Raw genomic sequence first — 24,880 nt, 5'->3', positions numbered from 1 at the left:
CAATTTCACTATTATTTGATAAATGTCCATTTGAAACAGATATTGGAGTGATGCTGGTTTATTATGTCTTTCTTTGCAGAATGTTACATTTATTTCCAGTTTGGTTAATCTCTCTATTTGCCATGTGCCACTGGGCACTATATTGCCTTAATCGTAACTTCTTTTTCTATTTGCATACGCCTTTAAACAGTTCATGCCGTCCTGGCTGGGCTGTGCCTCAGACGAGGTCATGACTGCAGCATATTCACTTTACATTTACATAGTCCTATTCTAATCTTTGACTGTAGTAGTGACAGACTAGAGTTATACATCCCTGTGCTGCCAACCACACCCTACATACACACTACCAATGTCATGCTGTTTATCATTTATTCTGTTACATATCCAGTTCCCACTTGATTAAAGGAATCTACAACAAGAGCCAGCTTCCCGTCTTTTGGCTGAATGAATATGTTACAACTATACAGACAACAGAGCCACAATCATCTTTGTGCTAACAAAATTCTCTTCCCTTAAGTTCATGAATGGCTTTCTTCATTGTGTGCCAGAATACCATTTAGTGGAATAGGCACAATTGATTTTATCAGTCTATGAATTCAATGATGTGTAAGAGTACAATCTGTTCCAGATTTTATTGTGTGGGTATTATATTATAGGAGACCACATTGTTTGGATTCACAATTATCAAAACCAGCTTTAGCCAGACAGGTCCTGCACACATCATGATCATGCTACATTTGGACAAGTGCAAGTAAATGTTAGGAAGAGGATGTGAGGATTCTGTATAAAGTTGTAGGTTTGCAGAACATCTTTTGCTAAATGACGGAAACGTTTTTTAGGATAAGAGAAATGTATTCTAAGGAATGTATAATGTTTTGGGCAGGTTTCTTAAAATAGTCTTATATTTAAATTAGACCTGTTCTATACACCAAGGGAGACAGTCTGTACTGTCATTTTACTAGAAAGTAGTGACATTACTGTGATGTCAAGTGGATATTTGGATCAGCCTATATAAAAGGTGTCTGTACTATATGTATGTCATGGGTCTACTTTATCTACAGCTTCCAACATACCCTGCACTTGAGTTTTACTAGTACTAGTGACATTACTGAGGCATGAGGCACCGCCTCAGTGAGGTTGGTGGTTCTTAGTGCAAGCTGAATATTGGATCAGCCCACAAATGGCCATTTGCAGTGCGGGTGTGTAAAAAGACTATAGCTCAGGCCTGTCCAACCTGCGGCCCTCCAGGTGTTGTGAAACTACAAGTCCCAGCATTCTTTGCCAGTAGACAACCTGTTGATAGCTGGAAGGGCATGCTAGGACTTGTAGTTTCACAACATCTGGAGGGCCGCAGGTTGGACAGGCCTGCTATAGCTCCTAATATACCTGCACTAGAGTAGTACTAGGCACTATTAAATATACTTCTATTGGTTTATCTGTTGTGGAGCAACTTCGTTAACATATATGGGTGGACGTCGCCTGTACCAGATGTATTCTCAGTCTTAATATTAGCTGTTTGAGTCACATTCAAAACTTAAGAGTTCTATTTAATGTGAAAATATATAATGTATGATTGTTGACGCCAGGATAAAATCACTCTGCGTAATTAAGTTAGAGATTTAATATAAATCAAATTGTAAGTAAATCAATATCACTTCGTCTTCAATTACTGGAGAGAATCAATTAAGGGAAGATTGGGGAGTGTAGGTGAGTAGAGTGGGTGGATCAAAAGCAAACTAAATGCATAACATAAAAAAAATCCAAGAAATAAATAGTAGAATTTATTGGTAAATATACATATAAATTACTCCCATAAAGCTATCATGACCAATATTGACCAACATTAGAAGTATCATTGTTCCAATGGCCTGGGGCCAAAAACTAGCACTGTGCCTGTAATCACCAACTGACCAGAACCAGGAAATAGCACTATGCCTGTAATCACCAACTGACCAGAACCAGGAAATAGCACTATGCCTGTAATCACCAACTGACCAGAACCAAAAACTAGCATATTGCCTGTATACATAATTACCCAGATCAGTGCCACTAATCACCAATTGCCTGGGGCCAGAAACTGGCCTACATCCATTACATATATCCCCACCAAATGATACATAAGTTAGCAAAAAACAAATTATAGCAAGTGTGCTCCACACCTTTTAGGGGTATATTTAATAAACTGGGTTTAAAAAAGTGGAGATGTTGTCTATAGCAACTAATCAGATTCTAACTGTTCTTTTGTAGAATATACTACATAAATGCCCGCTAGAATTTGATTGGTTGATATAGGCAACATCTCCAATTTTTCAAACCCGCAGTTTAGTAAATCTAGCTCTTAGACTGTAAGCTCTTTTGAGCAGGGACATCTTTACTTTCTCTTTCATGTCATTGTATGTCATTTGTTTAGATTATAATCCCTTCAATGTACAGTGCTGTGTAATGTTTTAAAATAAAAGATAATGGATCAATGGTAGAAAGTCAAGTTTATATGCAGTATAAACAAGTAAGTGGTCATATGGGTCAAAACATAACTAACAGTACTGTCGCTTGTAAATATGGAGGATTTATGACAAGAAAATTGCTCATCCAATTGTGAAATTCCTACTAAAAGGAGAAAATATTTCCCCTAAATTGATGATTTAATAAACGTCTGAAAAACACAGTCTGAAAAGATAATAATGATGGTTGAAGTTCATAGACATGATTCAGGGAATGTGCCACAAAAATATATAAACATTAAAAATATTAAATTTTAGGCTTACATGAGCCAGATACATCCAATAGCAAATGTACATAGGAGCCAACTCTTTAGAATGGCGATACCCATGGTCAAATACCCCTCCCCCACCCACCAATATGAATGAAAAATGCCATCCATAAACATGGATAGTGACAGCACAAATATTAGGGGTGTATACTTGCTGTGATGGGTAGATACTTTCATATATGAATCCTGTGGTTTCCCAAAAAGAATGATGCCAATTTCAACCACATAAGCTATCACTTTTTCCATATCACTGCCGACATGTTTCATCTGTGATCTCAAAGCAAACAATTCATTTAAATAGTGATAATTATGTCTGGACCAAAGGGAGTATTAATTATATAATTAAAGTACACTTTACATTACAAATACTAGAGATTGCTTAATCAAGTTTTATGTGTATAGACATATAACAAATATCGAGAAGCCTAAAGAGCATAATCATCATAAAAATACAATTTCAACACATTTTTTGGAGTATTTAAGAAATATATCACCCCTACTAATATTTAAATGTAGATGATAGATCCCTTTAAATGAAAGTCCTACATGGGTTAGTGTTATGCGCTCCAGCATGTGGAGGAGGTATTACAAGGCTTTTTTCAAAAAGCAAAATGGGATACAGGTACTGGATTTGGGATGTAAGAATGTGGAAGTCTGGCTGCAGATGACATAGCCTAGAGCGGGGATGTCTGATACACCTGTGATGAGGCAGCGGCAACCCCTGGTGAGACATGGTTCGTCCTTTCAAGGCTGTGGCAGATGTTTTGCTTACAACAGAGGTCATTGTGACGGGGGACAGTCCTGTCTGTTTGTAATGTGATGGAGGACATCCCAGGAGACAGTGCACTAAGGAGTCAGGAGCTAGTGCCACCGACTGACCCAGTGCAGAGGCACCTGCTCGTTAGAGCCTTTTCCCCAGTTGTTTTGCCTGAAGTGGTTGGTTTCATATCCCAATAGACGAGCAGCCATTTTTTTCTGGGAAGGTTTTGTTAACGGGTTGAGCTGCCAGTTAGTGTGTTAGATTCAAGTCGGGGCACATAGAAATCTGAAGTCTGCCAGAGAAATGCTGCTAGTGGCTCAGGAAAACGAAGATAAAGAAGTCAGCTTAGGCAGAATGTGTGGCCCTTTTTCTTCCCTCACTTTGCAGGGTTTGGTTGTTTCACTTGTGGGGGTAGTTCCCAAAAAGAAACAAGGAATGTTCAGACTAATACAGCACTTTGTCACAGCCTCTTAGGATGTCTGTGAATGATGCAATTGCAGATGATGTATGCAGAGTGGTTTATCAATCGTTTGAGGATGCTTGGATCCTTGTGCAGCAGTGTGGGTCTGGCGCGTTGCTAGCGAACCTTGATATAGAGTCTGCATTTAGACTTCTGCCTTTTCATCCTTCTTCATTCAAATATATGGGTTTGCGTTTGCCAAGTGGGTATTTTGTTTACAAATGTTTACCTAGGGGTTATGCTGTGTTGTGTGATTTTTTTGAATGTTTTACTTCTTTTCTTCATTGGTGTATTGTTGGTGGCTTGGGGCATCAAGGGGTTGCCCATTATTTGGACGATTTTTTGTTTATTGGTCTGCAGGGTTCTGAAGTATGTAAGGAGCTATTGTTTTCCACTCGATCACTATTCCAGATTATGGGTGTTCCTGTTGCGTCAAAAAAGACGGAGAAACCGACAATGCGTCTGTCCTACTTGAGTATTGAAATTGATACCCAGGCAGGTTGCTGTAGGTTATCCGTGGATGAAGTAGTGAAGTTGAGGGCTATGTTAGAGTTATTTTTATGGCTCCACAAAGCTAGGTTGAAACAGGTTCAGTCCCTTCTTGGTCTGCTTAATTATGCATCCCGGGTGATTTCAATGGGTAGGGTTTTTGTTGGAATTTTGTTTTTGCTCGGTAAAGGGCGTTCGATTACTTTGCTAAGAAGTCCACTTTATGCCCGGTGAGGTTGGCTTCATTGTATCGGAATATGGAGCCAGCATGTGATAATCATTGACTTAGATATCGCATGGCTCGCCATTAGCAAAGTTTCAGTTTAATGTGGTGTGTAAAAAGTGTATAGTTAGCCTTGGTTTGAGTGTTGTGGATTACGGGTCTAATTCATTTAGAATTGACGTGGCGACTGTGGCGGCTTCTGCAGGTAGTTTGGCGCAAAGTTTTATGGCATTAGGTAGGTGAAGGTCAGGCTGTTTTAAAAAACATACCAGGCCAGTAGAAGCGCCATAGTTGGTTAGCATGTTCCTAGCAAGGTTGACCCATGACATGCGTCGCTTGTCTTGTTAAAAGGAGACATGAAGGGATTTTCCATTATTTCTCCTCTAAAAGGGGGCCTGATTGGCTGGTGGCCTCCTGAGGTTTTCGGGTTTACCTCCATATGGGTCAACCAATGCATGCCGACATGGGTTTTTGCCGTGTTCTACTTATTTGTTAATGTTAAATGTATGCTTTCATGTGTATTTCATGTCTTTTTCACCTGTGTTTTTAGGTACATGGCGGGATGTCAAGTCCGTTTGGGTAGTGGGCTTTTCATTTATTTTTGGGCCAGTAAAAGTGGTTCAGCTCGTGATTCAAGCATTTTTCCCACAAGCTAGATCTGTTTGCTGGCTGGGTTTTAGGGGGCATCCATGGTTTTCATTGTTAGATATCCTTTTTAACAGTGAGTATATGTTTGGGGACCCAGAGAATTTTATTAATTTGGGTAAGTTGACCTGCCTGGATCTCATTGCCCACATTAAATCAGACATTGAGACCATTAAATCCCGATGGCCATCAGTTTTGTTAATTTGGTTAGATATTATTCCCAGGATAAAATGGAGAGGGGTTGGTAATCCGACCCGCATGGACAGGGCCCGTTCTAAAGTGAATAGAGCAGTTAGGAAGTTGTTTGATGATCTAGGGGTTGCAGTGATTAATTACCTGGAAATTAAGGCCAAATTCACTCAATTTTTCAGGGCAGATAGGGTATGTTTGACTGATGTCAGTGTTCCTGGGGTGGTGGAACCTTGCTGTGGTGGAAAGCGGTCTAATCAGCGGTCATAATGACACATTTTGGTGGCGTTTTAGGCACTCTTCCTTAACAGGGATGTTCAACTTGTTTACTACACATGAGGTAGTTGGGGTCACCGCTTGGTCGGGCGGGCCTAAGCTAATGAGCCAAACGGGGTAGTGTCCCAATTTTTATTTCAAGAAGTTTATGGTTTATGGATATGGCTGATAGCTTATTGGTCTTCCTATTTATTGGCCACCATTTTTCTGATTAAAATGTATTTTTCAATAAAATGTTGTGACCTTTAATACGCCAAACAAGTGTCTTGTGTCTTTAGTGACTTATATAATGCAATCTCAAATCAATACAAGTTTTTCATTCATAAAGTTTTTTCATTAATCATCCATACAAAAAGATGATCACAAACGAGAAGAAGAAAACCTCTTTAGTGGGGGACTCCCACATTCGGTGTTCCTCCGTTCCTACAATGATTATTCAAAGTCTTTATGGTAGTCCTCTTATTTAAGATGGGAGGATCTTTTCTTTCGTTGTTTCACGATGTAACATAGAAGGAAATCAGAAACTGATCATAGTGCAGACTTGTAAATCTACCAAGCCCACGTGTGTATCAAGAGTGAGAGAAATAAGCACTTTTCAAAAAAGGCAAAACGATCTCTCCGTGATCAGCCCCTAAAGAGATGCACTGACAGGACTTTTATTGTTAACAGACATGTCTCCTCTAATATATATTCTTCCCTTTTCTTTGAAACGTGACTCCAAACAGACAGACTCCAAAATATACCCAAAAAGGGGAAAAAAAAGAAATAAAGTTCTGATAGTGCATTACCTGTTAGATTAAAAAAGGATTTTTATTTCAACACTTCATCACATAACATAAAAACAAAATATTCCTCATGGTGTCTTATTACAGGTGGACTCTTACCCCAAGCTGGTGTTTGACATTCACATAAAAATGTGCTTGAATCGCCAGCATTACAAGACACATATATTCGGAGGAGAGTTATCCTACAAAGACATCCACCCCCACCAACGCGTTTCGATTCTACCAATCATTGTCAAGGCTTACGGGGTCGTCCTAATTACCTCCTTCTTATACATTGCCTGTGCTAATCATCACTCAGGTGTTCACAAATCACCTGGACCTAAACGGATCGATATAACTTTCTCTATAATAAAATTTCATCTACTTCTAATCGCTGTCTCTGATCAGCATAGAAAACAGATAAAGGAATTATAGTTTTACTCCATGCTCTAATTCCATAAAACACCCCTTAATGTTTCTAGCGCACAGGATTATAATTAATCCATTCGTCTGGTCTAATATCTGAAGCCGGTCTCTCAGCACCTGTCGGCTTGCCAAAAAACTCCTATTCACTAATCATAAATATTCCAATTTCTATGAAAATTTTAATTGCAATAAAAATAATCTCATTCTAATATAAGACCTCATAAAGCAACAATACTTATATATAACACACAGAATTATCATAATAGAAATGACATATCAAGATTCATAGTTAGTGTTTCAAAACTCCCCTTAATTTATATATACACACACACACACATATGTATGTATGTATATATATATATATATATATATATATATATATATATATATATATATATACACACATATACATACACACACACATACACATATATACACACACACTGATATCAGCATGTTATAAAAAAACGATAATGTTGTCATACAAATAGGATGGGCCAATATATCTAAATACTGGTAACAATATCATCGTAGATTCCAGGTAAAAATCAATATGAGGAGTTAAACATTTGGTAGCAAACTATTAAAGAAATATTAATATGATTGTAGCTGAATCAACTTATCACACAAAATCACAACAATAATATATCATTAATGAAGCCTTCATAATCAGAATGAACAAATTCTCCAGTAAATTGCATATAAAATCATATACAGATCAAAATCAGCCACAGGGAAAGCTTGTGGAATGAAAAATTACAGTACAATACTGGTATAACACCCACTAAAGGGCATATGTACACAACCTAGAATAGATTACCGGTAATCAAGTAAGGTCTAGGTGAACGTGTGTAAAGTCACACTGGACCCCCCCATGAGAGGAGATTTACATGTAATCCATTTGTTAAGACCAATTCCAAACAGTAGCAAGGAATGGAAATTATTGTCAGGTCAAGACTCCAGGCATGGCAGCTAATTGTTTTTTAATGGCTCCATGTGAGTATCCCTGTATGGGAGACACTGTCCTAGCTATGACATCACAGCCTGCATGTTTCACTTGGTGAACGAGCATTGTAAGGACAGTTGGCCAAGTTTAAATCTACTTCCAATTAACACCTATTACAAATTCTCATAGACTCATGTTGATGCTATGCCCTATTTAAACCAGATATCATTATGATTATAACCTCTTTGTTTGAAATGCTGGGTTAAATTTATGCAACAATAAGGAATTTGACCAACAGCTATACCTCAGACGGAGTAGATATCCTATTTTCTCCATGCTGCACCTTCCAAGTCATACCCATAGATCACTCCCTCTCCTTCATTCAAGTTTGCGTTATCCATCTATTCCATCATTGTGTTTAATTTATTGTCCCTCAGGTCCAGTTTCCTAATTCCTTGACAACTTCGCTGCATTGCTCACTTATGTCCTATCCCTTGTCCTACCTACTTTCATACTAGTTGTTTTCAACATTCCCATTGACAACCTCATTGTCTCTACTGCCACAAAGCATCTCTCATTTATTTCCTCACAGTGCACTGTGCACTTTATCTCCCACCTACTGTGATAGACACAGTATGTGTATGTGTATATATATATATATATATATATATATATATATATATATATATATTATCTATTTCATCATCTATATATATAATTATGGTGTGTGTGTGTATATATATATATATATATATATATATATATATATATATATAAATAACACGCAAACAGAGATATATATGATGGCGCTAATTACCACAGCGTAAATACAATTTTGGATAAACAACTGGTATAGATAGTATATAAAGTCCAGTATTAGAGGATCAGTCCCAAACAACAACACTTAGCTCAGTTAAGAGCGGCAGCCTCAGGATACTTGTGGCCAGATAGTTAATCCGGATTACGAAAATGCTGCAACAGAAAAAACAAGTAGGGCGCCCCAATGTGTATTATCACAAATATGGTGTTGGGAAAATGTAATAACTGCGTACCGTAAGGATGTATTCAAGAAGTATAGATCATATGGAGGTTTCCTCTTCAGAGGTAGTCCCTCTCAATCTCCATCAGACATAACGACAATGTAGAAAAACAGAACAAAAAATAACATAGTGCAGTATTGTAATGTATAAAAACTGCACCAGAACCCAGAGATAGTCCTCCACCAGGAGACAAAGTGTTAAAATAGGTAGCAAACCCAAAGGTGAAAAATGTAGCACAAATGTGCAACATGCAACCCTAGGTAAATAAAAACTGCGTACCAGATAGTCAAAAGACCATGAATTTTCTTGGACCATGTAAAAGATCAAGCCATTCCTCTGTCACAACCTATTGCTCCTCCATATGGACCAACTGCTACAAGACAATCTTTAAATTCTTCTTTGATGTTCCATTCCGTTTGGTATAGATCAAATTTACGGTAGTAAACGTCACCCATAGGATACCAATTAATTGGTATGCAACCTAGGGTTGCATATGTGTGTTGTTGCACATGTGTGCTACATTTGTGCATGTGCATGTTGCACATGTGTGCTACATTTTTCACCTTTGGGTTTGCTACCTATTTTAACACTTTGTCTCCTGGTGGAGGACTATCTCTGGGTTCTGGTGCAGTTTTTATACATTACAATACTGCACTATGTTATTTTTTGTTCTGTTTTTCTACATTGTCGTTATGTCTGATGGAGATTGAGAGGAAACCTCCATATGATCTATACTTCTTGAATACATCCTTTCGGTACGCAGTTATTACATTTTCCCAACACCATATTTGTGATAATACACATTGGGGCGCGGGATGACTTACATGTTGACGTTCGGCAATAGAGGTTTATTCGTGGAGCGGGAATTCCTCCTGGGATGCGGCAGCTTCTCTTCTCTCTCGGTTGCAGATTTGTGAGGATCGCAGCACGCAGCCTGTGTTTACAGCGGAGGTGGTGTATGCACGCACTTTGGCTAACTTCGCGCTCAAACAATGCCTGGTCAATTGTATTGTGGAAAATAAAGATAAAGACAAAAATCTAGCATGCTAGGGAAAGAAATCTTTAGGTTTGAATGAAGATGTATATCCAACGCGTTTCGCTCGTGGCTAGAACGCCGATGAGCTTCCTCAGGGATTGGTATGGTAGAGCTGGTCTTCTTCCCAGCATATATGTAGTATGGATAATTTAGTATCAGTGATTGCACTGAGTTGTGCCTGATCACCGGAGGCTCAGCTTGAATGCAGTGCGCATGCGCGAAAGCTGGGCGCACGTGACGTATTTCCGGCGGGTGAGAAAGCAGAGTAGGTGAGCATTTTTTCATATATTTTTCATATATTTCTCGGACAGTTCTGGACATTAACACACTGGTCCATTGGACAATATTTTTGATTTATCCACGTTACATCTATACGGGCTCACCACATACCCAGTGGGCTCATGCTGAAGCCAGGACTGAGACATATTTAGTTCTGTGGTTTTTGTTTTGATTCTTGTATTTTTATTTTTATTTTGTATTTTGCATTTTGCTTTTTGTTTTTGTCCTCCAGAAGCAATCCATTATTTACTCATTTATTCATTTGTTTTGTCTTTTGCACTATGCATGTGCTATTTGCATAACAATTGTTCGGTGCATTTTCCGGCCGGAATGTGTTTTATGTACATCATGTATATCATGTTACCAATAAATATCCATGATCTTTTATCCCACCTCACTCATTCATTCATTATAACTAATAGCGCCCAGAACCTGATATACATTTATTTAAACTCAGTTTCCTTCTGGGAGGGTAGGGATTCCCTCCTATACACCTCAGGTTCGTTTTTTTGGCTGCTCCACATATTTAGAGGTAGCGCAACCCACCCTTTCTGTTCATACACATTGGGGCGCCCTACTTGTTTTTTCTGTTGCAATATATATATATATATATATATATATATATATATATATATATATATATATATATATATATATTTATATATATATACGTGTGTATAGATATAGATATAGCTATATATATCTATATATATATATATATATATATATATATATATATATATATATACATATATATATATATATATATATAGATATCATTATATATAATTACTTGTCAGTCATCTTAATAAATATAAGTTGAAATGAACGCTGTTTATTCAATACACTGTGGTCTGTTGGTTCAGTCTTAATTTATTTTCAAGCTAGGTTTGGTACTTCCTGCACATAATGCAGAGTTAATAGACTTATGCAAAAAATTATGGATCCACCAGACTCAGAAGTTTGGCATGGACAGTTTTATAATAGCGTCATGTGCTTGCTTCCTTTTGTACATGAGCCAATGAACCTCTGACTTAACTCCTTGTTCATTGGGTCCAAAATTTGCCATTTCATAATGCTCTAGGACACTGTGTTATAATTAAAGTGAGAGAGTCATATTCATGAGAGGAACAAAGGGTGTGATTTGAACAAGTGTGAGCTTTCGCTAAAGCTGTGTGAAGATATTTCATGTAGAGGTAGAAAGGGGGGGGGGGTTATATATATATATAGGAAGAAGCATCCGATAAATATAACATTGTAAAACTGTGTCAGGGGCAGTTGAAACACTGGGAAGGTTTGTACTTCACCGTGGCTACAAGACAATTTAGATATTTTCTTTTTGTGAGAATTTTCTCTCCAGCTGGTAAACTTTTGACTAAAGGAATAGTCACTTATTATATAACTGTGAAAGGACCTTTATGAGAAAAACATGGCGTTCAATGATGTTCTCGAGTCTCTAGGTGGAGTTGGCTGTTTTCAGATACTACATACCATCCTTCTCTTAATACCTGTGACTTTGTTGTCCTGCCACAATCTTCTACAGAACTTTACAGGAGCAGTGCCTGAACATCACTGCAAGCTTCCATCCACCGGTGTCATAAATAATCCAGATCAAACACAACTCAGGAAGTTCTTCATTCCACTGGACCAGGATAAAAAACCTCACAGCTGTGTCCAGTACCAAAAGGTTACAGTTTTTAAGCCTACAAAGAAACCACAGGAAGGAAGGAATACTGAATATTGCAAAGAAGGGTGGACCTATGATCGAAGAGTCTTCACCTCAACCATTGTTACTGAGGTAGGAGTCTTCAATACTAGTTAAGGTATCAATCATAAAAAATATCTATATTTCTAGCTAACTTAGTGATTTTTCTTAAACTGCTTGTTATAGGGTTCCAAACAAAATTTATTTTTATGTAGGTAGATAGATTTGACCTATCCATGGGACAATAGTCTGTCTGTTCATCCTCTAGTGTAGGGTGTCTTAACTTTGTTTTTAAATGGTACCCAGTCTTTGAATGTGATTCAATTTTGTGACCCATATTTTAAGTTTTAATTAAATTGTCACACTCAATGCAAATGTATTATTGTTAATAAATAAAATGAATAGGAGCTAGGAATATTTACAAAATCACATTAGCATGATTTTGCTTCTTAGTTGGTAGTCATCATCATTAGCATTTATTTATATAGTGCCACTAATTCCGTAGCGCTGTACAAAGAACTCACATCAGTCCCTGCCCCATTGGGGCTTACAGTCTAAATTCCCTAACACACACACACAGACACACACGCCCACACATACACAGACAGACAGACTAAGGTCAATTTGTTAGCAGCCAATTAACCTACCAGTATGTTTTTGGAGTGTGGGAGGAAACCGGAGCACCCGGAGGAAACCCACGCAAACACGGGAAGAACATTCAAACTCCTCACAAATAAGGCCGTGGCATGGTCGGGAATTGAACTCATGACCCCAGTGCTGTGAGGCAGAGGTGCTAACCACTATGCCACCGTGCTGCCCAAATCGTACAGATTTGTGATAAAGCCACATAAGCCCAGGCATACAGCACAAAACTGCAAGAGCAACAGGCTACTCCAGGTCTGTTTAGTGGTTTGCAATTAAACCTTCTTTCATATTTATCTGTATTTCATCTAAGAATGGGAGATTGGGTGTGCTGGGGCACTTATACCTGCCCACTGAAAAAAAGATCAACTTTATTTCAAACGATTCAAATGTATGGGCCATTTCGATACTTGGTGTTTTGGGTGCAAATCACAGGGGTGGCCTAGAGGGGGCAAAAAATGTGAATCTAATCCACGTGGTAAACCATCCAATATGGCTTGGAATATGAATCATGACACATAGGTGTCCCTATATCTGAGAATCTCCTGGACAGGGGAGGGCTGGCAAATTTTAGCCCAGGGGCAAGACTCGACTCTGCAGTCTATTAGGAACACTTTAAAGAAAAAAAATGCAGGTGACCCAGTCCAAGTATCCCACTATTGGATTGGCTCAGGGGGCAGATGCCCCCCTGTCCACCAGCCCAGCCCTGGCTAAGAAGCAGTGGCCTCTCTGATGTACAGTATCTAGAAGTCTGTTATCCAGATTGTAAAGTACAGATTTCTGTTGTTGTTTTGATGGCAGGTCCACTGATAACAAATTACTAGTCTTAGATTGTTGCTTAAATATACACTCCCCCCCGAGGACATGGAACCACTGTTTCCTTGAATGAGTCCATGAATTCAACAATCTATTCTCTGTTATCTTGACTACCCATTGCTTATTTTGCCTGTCAACGAACATTTATTTTTTATTACACAAATCTTCAGTGCAACATATGCAGTGAATATTTATCTCTAATTAAAGGCAAAAATATCAGGGAATGTGTATTAATTGTGCTGTAATTCCTGCTACAGCTATTGCCTGATGGAGTTTATTTTGTGCCTAGTGTTAGGCACCAAGATGTTAGCAGCAGAACCTTTAAGTTCTGTAAGTTGCGAGGTGGGGCCACCATGGCTAGGACTTCATGTTTCCAGCACATCCCACAGATGCTCAATCCTAGGATCCTAGGCTTCCTAGTAGAACATTGCCCAGAACATCACACTGTCTCTGCCGGCTTGCCTTCTTCCCATAGTGCACCCTGATGCCATCTCGTCCCCATTTAAAAAGCACACATGAACCCGACCATCCACATGATATCAAAGAAAGTGTGATTCATCAGACCAGACCACCTTCTTCCATTGCTCCATAGTCCAGTTATGGCACTCATCTGCCCATTGTAGGCGCTTTCAGAGGTGGACAGGGGTCACCATGGACACTCTGACCGGTCTCCGGCTATGCAGCTCCGCACGCAGCAAACTGCGAGGCACTGTGTGTTCTGACACCTTTCTATCATAGCTAGCATTAACTTTTTCAGCAATTTGTGCTACAGTGGCTCTAATGTGGGATTGGACCAGAGAGGCTAGGCTTTGCTCCCCACGTGCATAAATAAGCCTTGGACTCCCATGACCCTGTTGCCAGTTCACCAGTCGTCCTTCCTTGGACCAGTTTTGGTAGGTACGAACCACTACACCCCTTGACAGATGTCATTGTAATAAGATAATCAATATTATTAACTTCACTTGTCAGTGGTTTTAATGTTGTGGCCGATCGGTGTGTGCATGTATGTATATATATATATATATATATATATATATATATATATATATATAATAAATATATATATATATATATAATATATATATATATATATATATATATATATATATATATATATATATATATATATATATATAAATCATGTCCATGAACCCAAGCTACAATGTATAATAAATTCAGAATACAAATGGGGATCAGAAAGTATTCTATATGTAAGCTGTAATGGTCATACAACAGCGATACAGATGTGTATGCAAGTAAGTATAGTCTACCCATAAATTAGTTATCCAAAAACTAAAGATCATGCCAAAGTTACAGAACATTCGGCTGTAAAGTAAAATGTAAACAGTGATACATTTTGTTAGCTACCGCATACTGCACAAGGTTATCAATAACAATATTGGTATATCACTCTGTATATGAATAAACCATATCTAGAATTTTTCCCTTGATAATTATAATTAAAGCACATAAATGCATTTTTCTCTTACAAGTGTTTTACCGACATTTTAGAATTTTGAATTTAGTTATCATACAGCAGCGTAAAAATGAATTTCTCAATAATCACTTAGAATCTCCATACAAATAAATTTATACCAATAATTACCATATGACTTCTAACTGCACAAACCCTTGTTGGATAGATTACTTGTAAGTTTAATACATTGTGCTTATCTGTTCTTTCTATATGTAAACTAAAAACCAGAGCCTGCCAAGAGGCGCTTCAGCAGAATATGCCCCTTTTTCTTGCAGTGGAATCTGGTTTGCAACCAAAGCTCTTGGAAGCAGGTAGCACATTCCATTTATATGACTGGTGTACTTCTGGGAGCTCTCGTCTTTGGCAGCCTTGCTGACAGGTGAGTACTTTCAGACTGTAATACTAAATGTATATATAGATGTTGTATTGTTAGTTTGTTTCTATTTATTTCACTAGAGCATCCTTAGCTTTGCCAGGTCCTATAACCATCTGAATATAATACAAGTCTGTCTTAAAGAACAAGTAAACACTGTAGTTCAGTTACATTGATAAATACCAGTAACTACTATGGTCAGGGGGCAGGATGTTAATTAGGTTGTTAGGGGAGAATTCAGTTTACTACGGTACTAGTAAACTACGATAATAGTGCGCATTATTACCTTTAATACAGTAATTTCAAAAATCTGCGTTAAAATTACTGTACTAACGGTAATATTGCCCAGGCCGCGTTATTCTCACAAACAACGCAGACAATGGAATTCTTCCCTTAGGGTGGAATTCAGTTGGCCGTGTTACTAGTAAAAGTAACGCGTCCTGCGCATTATTACCTTTGTTACGGTAATAATGCGCTTTATTGCGGTTATTACGGTAGTCGGCTCCCTGAGCTGCGAGCAGAAAGCTGGGTTAAAACTATCGTAATAAAGGTAATAGTTTTAACGCCACAGAAATTTGGGGGGAATTGAATTCCCCCCCTTAGTGTGGGTACTCATTATAATAAAGTCACCTTGTTGTGGCAGATGAGCATTCACAACAAAATAAACCTCATGAAAAAAGAACCTTTATCATCTCTATTACAGATAATATAGCAATATTGCAGTGTTTATTTATTTTGTAATGTTTTTAATGTCTGCTAATGCACTTTGGTTTGCATTTGATAAATAGTCAGAATTCTGACTATCCTACAGAAGGTCTTTAAAGCCATCATGGCTATCTACCTCAGCATTGCTCCAAATTATAGCCTATTACTGTAAGCATGAAGGCGGAGCTTCAGTACCATGACCCAAATAATTCTGCCTGCTGCAAGCCCCACCTATGGGTATTATGTCTGACTTAACTTCAACCATTTTGAAATGAGTAGCCATTTGAAATCTTACTTCAGCTTGTTTTTTAAACATGGTGGTACTGAATGTCTAGGAGAATGTAACATGCAATTACAGCCTTGGCTCACATTTCACATCTCCTCTTCGATGAACCATTTCTCTGTTTCTAGATTAGGTAGAATGGAGATCCTCACCTGGTCTTACCTTCAGATGGGAGTAGCTGGCAGCTGTGCTGCATTTCTGCCCACCTTTGATGCCTATTGTGCTTTCCGCTTCCTCTGTGGTGTGGCATCCTCTGCTATTTCTGTCAACACCATCTCCCTAAGTGAGTAAATTCAGATGTTAGATTCAGGACCTATGCAGGAGTCAAATCTAATGTTGTTGAGTTGGAGATGAATAGGAAGTGGTCAAAAACTTCCAGTCAGGGGCCAGCTGGGCTGGGGGGCAGTGGGAAATCTGCCCCCAGGGCTGGTTCCATTGTGGGATGCTTTGGGCTAGGTCAATGGGCTGCCTACATTTTTTTCCCTTTAAAATGTTCTTAATAGGCTGCTGAGCAGATTCTCACCCCAGGCTAAAATTTTCAAGCCAGCCTCTGCTTCTAGTCAAATATATTACTTGGAAATGCAATTATGGTGAAATATAGTCTTGTTACATCTTATACAATATCTTGTAGATTGGTTGTGTTGTGTGGAGCTCTACTAATTTCCTGTGTTCCCTAGTCTTAGAATGGATGCCCAACCGTGGCCGGACACTGGCTGGGAATTTTTTCGGTTTTTCTTACTCTTTGGGACAGATAGCTCTCGCTGCAATAGCATACAAGATCCGAGACTGGAGATGGCTTCAGTTTGCTGTCTCGGCTCCATTCTGTATCTTCTTCATCTACTCTTGGTAAGATCTACTTTCTTCAATAGTATGTATCAGGATGTAATAATATCATTACGAGGTGCAGGGCAAACAGAAATGATGCGGCAAATATTCATAGTTTGTATATTTTTCATATTATTTCCATTTTTGATAAAGGTGGCTACCAGAATCTGCTCGTTGGCTTATTCTTCGGGGTGAACCACATAAGGCTCTTAAAAACCTACGGAAAGCTGCCTGTGTCAATGGGAAGTGCAAGGAAGGAGACAAGTTGACTGCAGAGGTAGAACAATGGATATTTCATTAATTAGGTAAAGCAGGATACAAATACCAAAATCTGTATCCTGAGCAAGAAAATTAATTAAATTTCTAATACTTCTCATTTTTCTACCAAGAGTCATATAATTTAAAAGCCACTGTAATGGTTCATGTGGCGAGTGGACTGTTTTTGTATTTTATAACCCCCACAATCATTGTCTCCAGATGAGGAGAACAGATTTGTGTAAAATCCATTAAATTATTAACTCACGCATTTGTTCATGCCTTTCTTTGCTTATTCCTTCACCTTTTATTACCACCCAACATGCTCTACCCGCAGATACTGTGCTTTGAGATGCAGAGAGATATTCTTCTAATAAAATCCACACACTCACTCTTTGACCTTGTCCGCACCCCTGCAATGAGGCGAATGTCCCTATGTCTCGTTTTGGTTTGGTAAGTCCTTAATCCATAGCTGATGCTGCTCTGAGTATTGTGAGTGAAAGAAAACACTCTAAGTTAGTAATTGTGTACTGCACAGGGTCATTTCCTATTTCCAATACCCACTTATCCATTAATTTAAATGGGAAATGGGATGGTTGGTAAAGACCAAGAAGCAACAAAAAAAACCACAAAAAGAAAATTAAAAGGAAAACAAATGCATAAAATTAACATAAGACCCATTGCAATGCTGCCACCAGAAAAGTACTACCCTTGTCATGTGCATAGTTAACTATGCAATAAATACAGGCCTTGTGATTCCCATCTCTAAGGGAGCAGTAGTCACAGTTTGATGTGGTTTATTTTATTTATTAGACATGATTACATACTTTTCTTTTTCTTTTCACATGTTAAGATATCATGCATTGCTTCAAGGGCATCCTGTCACCAGCAAATTCAAACCAAAAATTTCTAAAAATGTACAAATATTTTTATAAATTCTCCGCACTGGTCAAAACTTATATATAAATTGAATAGATTATAATATACAATATATAAAATAACAAAATCCCCAGCAGCTTTTAATTAAAGTAATGGAAAACCTCCTAAATATACACCTATCTGTATAGCAGAAACAGCACTTGATAAGGTGTTCAGATGTTACTCTGATTCTTAAATAGTGTCAGGTCTGTATAAATTCCACAAAATTACAGGATCAAATCTATATAGAGAATAGACTAAAACTGTATATACATTTATTTACGCATTAAATCTCTCAAAAATCAAAGAAAGGATCATATATCATCAAATTAAAACATCTTTAACCATGCTCTTCTCCAGCAATCACAAATATATCTGTTTTCAGTTCTTATACATTATTACATATCTTTATATACACTATATGGACAAAAGTATTTGGCCATACCTGTCAATTATTGAATTGAATTGTTTCAATCAGACCCATTACCAGAGGTGTATAAAATCAAGCACCTAGCCATGCAGTCTCCATTTGCAAACATTTGTGATCCAAAATGGGTCGTTAAGAGGAGCTCAGTGACTTCCAGCGTGGTACTGTGATAGATGCCACCTTTGCAATAAGACGGGTTGTGAAATTTCATCCCTGTTGGATATTCCAGGGTCAATTGTAAGTGATATTATTAGAAAGTAGAAGCATTTAGGAACAACAGCAACTCAGCCACAAAGGGGAAGACCACGTAAAATCACAGAGCAAAGTTAACAACTGCCAAGGTGCACGGTGCATAAAAGTCGCCAAGGCTCTGCTGATTCCATAGCTGAAGAGTTCCAAACTTCCACTGGCATTAATGTAAGCACAAAAACTGTGCGTCGGGGGCTTAATGGAATGGGTTTCCATGGCCGAGCAGCAGTATGCAATTCTCACATCACCAAGACCAATGCCAAGCGTCGGATGGCGTGGTGTAAGACACACTGACACTGGACTGTGGAGCAGTGGAAACATATTCTGTGGAGTGACAAATCACGCTTTTCTGTTTGGCAGTCAGATGGGCAAGACTGGGTTTGGCGGATACTGGGAGAACGTTACCTGCCTGACTGCATTATGCCAACTGTGAAGTTTAGTTGAGGAGGGATAATGGTATGGGGCTGTTTTTCAGGGTTTGGGCTAGGCCCCTTATCTCCAGCGAAGGGCAATCTTAATGTTTCAGCATACCAAGTCATTTTGGACAATGCTATGCATTCAATTTTGTGGCAACAGTTTGGGGAAAGCCCTTTTCTATTCCAACATGACTGTGCCTCAATGAACAAACAAACGACTACAAGATATGGTTTGAGGAGTTCAGTGTGAAACAACTTGACTGGCTCGTACAGAGCCCTGACCTCAACCCCATCTAATACCTTTTTGAGATGAACTGGAACTGAGATTGCGTTGCAGGCCTTCTTGTCCAACATCAGTGCCTGACCTCATAAATGCTCTACAGAATGAATGGGCACAAATTCCCACAGAAACACTCCAACATCTTGTGGAAAGTCTTCCAAGAAGAGTGGAAGCTGTTATTGCTGCAAAAGGGAGACCAACTCCATATTAAAGTATATGTATTTGAATACAATGCCATTACAGTCCATGTTGGTGTAATGGTCAAGCATCTGAATACTTTTGTCTATATAGTGTATGTCATACTTGACAACTTTGGCAAGTTGGTCTCCAGGAGATTCAGGGGGAGGTGGGCATCTGGGGACAAGGGGAGGTGAATCACATAATTTGGCCCTGCTCCCTAATGACATTACAATTTCAAGCCTATTACAGCAAGATGCGGGGCCAGGATGACACGTGAATCGCGTCCTAAACCCCCCCACTTAACTAATGAAGTGACCAGGAATCGGGAGGTTGCTCTGTCCTCCCAGGAGTCTGGAAGGACCCCCAGAAACTCAGGAGTCTTCCGGACATTCCAGGAGGGTAGGCAACTATGATATTTTCACACACTGGGCCCGCAATCGGGTCCCGGCATACATACCTGCTCTACGCAGGTCTCTTCTCTGTCGCTGAGCGCTGCAATCCTCGGTTGGCACCCACCATCTTGGATTGCACAGACCCAATCTCCTTTATAACCTCTCTCCTCTTCCATTAATGGTTCCTCCTCCTCCACAGGACATTTAAGGCACCTGACTCTGCAGCCAGGTGCCTGTTCTGTGAGTCCATTTGCTTGGAAGTATAAGACATTGCTCCTAGAGCTCCTCAGAATATACCTGTACAGTTAGCTGTCCGCAGAGTACCATCACCTCCTGTGTGCAGCTTGCTATTCCAGTGACTCTTCAGTTTGCTGTTCAGTGGAACCCCTTCACAGATTGTTACCTCCTCCTGTTCAGCTTGTTGTCTAGTGACACCACTCCGCGGAATATCACCTCCTGTGTGCAGCTCACTGTTTCAGTGACTCTTCGATTTACTGTTCAATGTAACTCCTCCACAAATTACCACCTCTTCGTGTTCTGCCTGTTTTCTACTGGGAATCTCTCTGCCGATTATCACCTCCTGCACAGATGTGCTGTTCAGTGGTACCCTTCAACAGCTTGTCACCTAATCCTTTATTCTCCTAACTGGTCTCATCTAGTACTCCACTCAGAGAGCCGAGAGCTGCCACAAAGTCCATACCTCCTTGCAAGGGTCCCTGGCGAGAATAACCTTCTTCGTTAAACTCCTTTGGCTGAGTAATGCTTAACTAGACAGATCCGGGGATTTGAATTTCAACTTTGGCATTGTGATATATGTTTTTAAGATATTTTAATAAAGAATAATTACACCTCATCTACACGCTGTTTCTACTATAGAGATAAGACAGCAAATTAAATGTGTTGTGAGAAAATAAATTGTTATTTATAAAAAGAGATTGCATACCTTTTGGTGTTGATTTAAAACTGTTTATGACCTTTAGGTTTTCAAGTAACTTTGCCTACTATGGGCTGAGCATGGATCTGCAGAATTTCGGAGTCAGCATTTTCCTGGCTCAGGCGCTGTTTGGAGGGGTAGAAATGACAGCTAAACTGCTAGTGATGTTGATGATGACCTTTGTGGGAAGGCGAGTCATTCAGTTTGCATCTTTGGTAATGGCTGGAGTAATGGTCATATCTTATGGCTTTACACCTCAAGGTGAGCCACCTAAAAGTTCTGTTTTCAAAGTGGTTTTGTTTTCACAAAGTGACTAACTATGGATGTTAACAAGGTCCCTCTTTCCCCTTTTACTGGTGTACTGCATTACCTTGCATAATATGATACACACAAACATGCAAACTGGTGAAACTCCTGAGCAAATGTTGGGTGCATGAAGGTTTAATGCAAATAATACCACAAATGTGGCTCATACAGACTATTATCATTGAGCACAGCCATCTGCCCACTTTTGATACTCTATCATGAACTACAAGACAGTACAAGATTCAGAAAAGGATTTGCCAACCATGACAGCTGTAAATGCTGTGACTTGTAGTTACTCAATGATTAGAAATCCATAAGTTGTCACCTTGTTCAAGCAAATTACCTTTGTCTCATTGCCCAAATAAAGTCAGACCTTTCCACCTGGCCGCATCTTTATATTTCTTGGATCGGCCGTATAAATTCTGTTAAGATGAATATTCTTCCTAGGTTGCTTTACTTATTCCAAACCCTGCCCATCCGTGTTCCCCCCTATGTTTTTAACTTTCTCCAATTTCATGTCTCTAAATTCATTTGGGTTGGTAAGGGCCCTTGAGTTAGGCTTAAAGTTCTCCCAGGGTGGGGGACTGGGGATTTCCAACGATACTACCTCTCCGACCAACTTGCTCAATGTCTCCTGTGGTACGGTTCACCAAATTCTAGAGTCTGCTCTAAAATTGAGGCTGAAGGACTGGGATTGTTGTCGGCATCCACCCTCCTATGGCTCCTCAGGGCTCGTCGCCCTAAACGCTCCCTATTCCACCCTGTCATTTTGAACTCCCTATCCATATAGGATTCCTCTTCTCCAAAGTATGGCCTGTCGACTCACCCATCTCCTGTGATTCTGTTATTTAAATCCCCAGATTTCTCCCCTGGAATTAACCATGATGCATTTTTGTCATGGTACTCGCGGGGAACTAGATACCTAATTCACCTATCTTCTTCTTTGACTTTCCCTCAATTCTCTGACATTCAATCTTGCTTCCAGATCCCCTCAAAACATTTCTATCAATATCTCCAGCTACAACACTTTCATGCTACTGTCAAAGATCGTCTCTCCTCCCGTCCTCCTGCTACATTTGAATCTCTCTGCTTACGCCAATCCTCTACGAAGGGTCTTATCTCTACTTTAAACTACAAACTTACTCTACTTCAGGCCTCCGAGACCTCCATTAATTAGCTTGGGAACGTGAACTTGGCGAAACAATGCTAGATGAAGAATGGTCAAGGATTCACGAGAACGCTGCCTCCAGTTCGATTTGTGTCAGAATAAAAGAGAATGTTTACAAGATTCTGTTTCACTGGTACTATGTGCCTACATGATTGCACAAAATCATCTTCTGATCGCTGCTGGCAGGGGTGCTCCCAGGAGGGCTCTTTTCTTCATTTCTGGTGGACTTGTCCAAAGTTGACACATTTTGGTCTGAGATTAAACTCTTGATTCAAGCAATTCTTCAGGTGGATGTACCCCATAAGCCTAAAGTTTTTCTTCTTCTTCTTGCGGTCCCCTCGGCAACACGGCATCAGAATAAGTTGGTTAGACACATTCTCTAGGCAGCCACTTGCCAAATTGCAGCTAACTGGCGGTGGCTGGCTCCCCCTTCTCTCCAGACCATAATTAGTAGATCTGGCAGACGCAACGCTTGGAACATATGACCAGCATCATTCGCAATTCCTCAAGGGCTTTCGCCATGGTCTGGGATCCATGGATCTTTTTCTTTCAGGCTTGCTCGCCATTCATATAATTTCTCACTGCCTCCTGTCCCTTCTAGCTTCATTTGTTTGTTTGTTCCCCTCACTTTCTGTTCCTTTTATATGGAAATAGCCACTCTTCCTTCTTCTCTTTCTCCTCTTCATCCCCCCCTTCTTCTCTCTCCCATCTTTTCTCCACAATATAATGTCTTAGTCTCTCATTCTATTCAGTTTTATTTCTATGCTGTCATCAGTAGTCTACTAAAGCTAAACTGGTCATAGCTACCATGTGATTATTTATTTAATCTGTTCAGATGTATCCTGATTGTCAGTTGTATTGCATTGTTGAGTTTACCATGCAAAAATAAAACTTTCTAAAAAAAAAATCCACAAGTTGCCCAACTCTGCACTGGAGTTTTATTGCAGTTCAATAGACTCTAATCTGATGTTGTTTACCGATTATGCTTTGCCCTTAGAGCGTCATGATAATATAGGGTATACACGTTTTTTCTTGCAGCTATGCAGATGTTATGCACAGTCTTAGCAGTGACTGGGAAGGCTTTTCTTGCATGTTCTATTACATGCATGTATCTCTACACTGGGGAACTGTACCCCACAGAAATAAGGTGAGCTTTTCTCTCAGATGTACAGTGAGTTTTGTGAGTAACTGTAAATAAATGACAATGTTCATAGTACATATGAACTCAGAGTCATCATAGCGAGATAGGTGCAGGACATGAACAATGTGTGCAGGCAAAGAACATTATAATGATATATCATGGTGACTACCTGATTTATGCCACGCATGACCCATGCACTTCAGTACAGGTAATATTGTTGAAGCATCCTAGCCCAACAAGTAATCTGACCTCCACTCACATCCTGAAGGACATACCACCTTCTGTTTCTGTTCTTGAAGGGGTCCCACCTATCCTATTGGAGGAGGATCCATCTTCCTCACCTGTTCTGGAGAGCACTCTGCTCACCATGCCTAAGGTTCTTCCTCTCGTTTTTGAGGAGAGTACACTTGTCCCAATTAAGGAGGTCCTGACTTGGTCTTGAGGCAGTCTTAGGGCAGTCATATAGTCTATTCTCAGCTAACTAACTAGAGTGCCCAGCCTTTCTCCTGACTTGCTTTAGTGCCCAGCCTAGGTTCCCAACTCTCATTAGGGATAGCTCCTGACTCACCAGAGAGTTCAGCCCTGGGTCATATACCCCATAGTGTTCACCTGGCTCCTAACTCTCCAAAATGTTAAGGCCTGACTCCTGACTCTCCTCAGAGTGTCCAGCCCTGGCTCATGATTCCCGAAAGTGTTCAGACCTGGCTTCCGACTCTCCGGAGTTTCCAACACTGGCTCCCAACTCTCCAGTGTCCAGCCCTGGACCCTAACTCTCTAGAGTACCCAGCATTGGCTCTAACTCACTAATATCAGACATTGTTGGAGTCCCCCAAGGCAACTGCACTACCCACTTACCAGAGGTCGTGTCTGGACCCATTTGCCTAAGTGTCTATGGGCCTGATTCATTAAGGATAGTTAAGTAAAAAATTGAGTAAGTTTTCTTACTCAAGTTTTCTGGACAAAACCATGTTGCAATGCAAGGGGTGCAAATGAGTTTATTATTTTGCACATAAGGAAAATACTGTCTGTTTTTTCATGTAGCACACAAATCCTTGATGGCTTATTTGTACACTGAAATTTAAAAT

The 24,880-nt window shown here is 39.5% G+C and overlaps 1 protein-coding gene across 1 annotated transcript in view; it reads left to right on the top strand.

Moving 5' to 3' along the window:
- The first annotated feature begins 11,534 nt into the window (after positions 1-11,534).
- LOC142103641 (solute carrier family 22 member 20-like) overlaps positions 11,535-24,880 on the top strand; it is a 35,265-nt gene continuing 21,919 nt past the window's right edge. The window contains exons 1-8 of the mRNA XM_075187748.1: positions 11,535-12,101; positions 15,219-15,322; positions 16,433-16,587; positions 16,982-17,150; positions 17,283-17,406; positions 17,722-17,837; positions 21,227-21,441; positions 23,693-23,801. Of these exons, the coding sequence (XP_075043849.1) occupies positions 11,733-12,101; positions 15,219-15,322; positions 16,433-16,587; positions 16,982-17,150; positions 17,283-17,406; positions 17,722-17,837; positions 21,227-21,441; positions 23,693-23,801 (1,361 nt within the window). The 5' untranslated portion in view covers positions 11,535-11,732. The remainder of the gene's footprint in view (positions 12,102-15,218; positions 15,323-16,432; positions 16,588-16,981; positions 17,151-17,282; positions 17,407-17,721; positions 17,838-21,226; positions 21,442-23,692; positions 23,802-24,880) is intronic.

This window comes from Mixophyes fleayi, chromosome 10, assembly GCF_038048845.1.
Source record: "Mixophyes fleayi isolate aMixFle1 chromosome 10, aMixFle1.hap1, whole genome shotgun sequence".
Classification (NCBI taxonomy): domain Eukaryota; kingdom Metazoa; phylum Chordata; class Amphibia; order Anura; family Limnodynastidae; genus Mixophyes; species Mixophyes fleayi.
The sequence above is the reverse complement of the archived record's forward strand: the minus strand, read 5'-3'. Positions and strand labels throughout refer to the sequence as shown.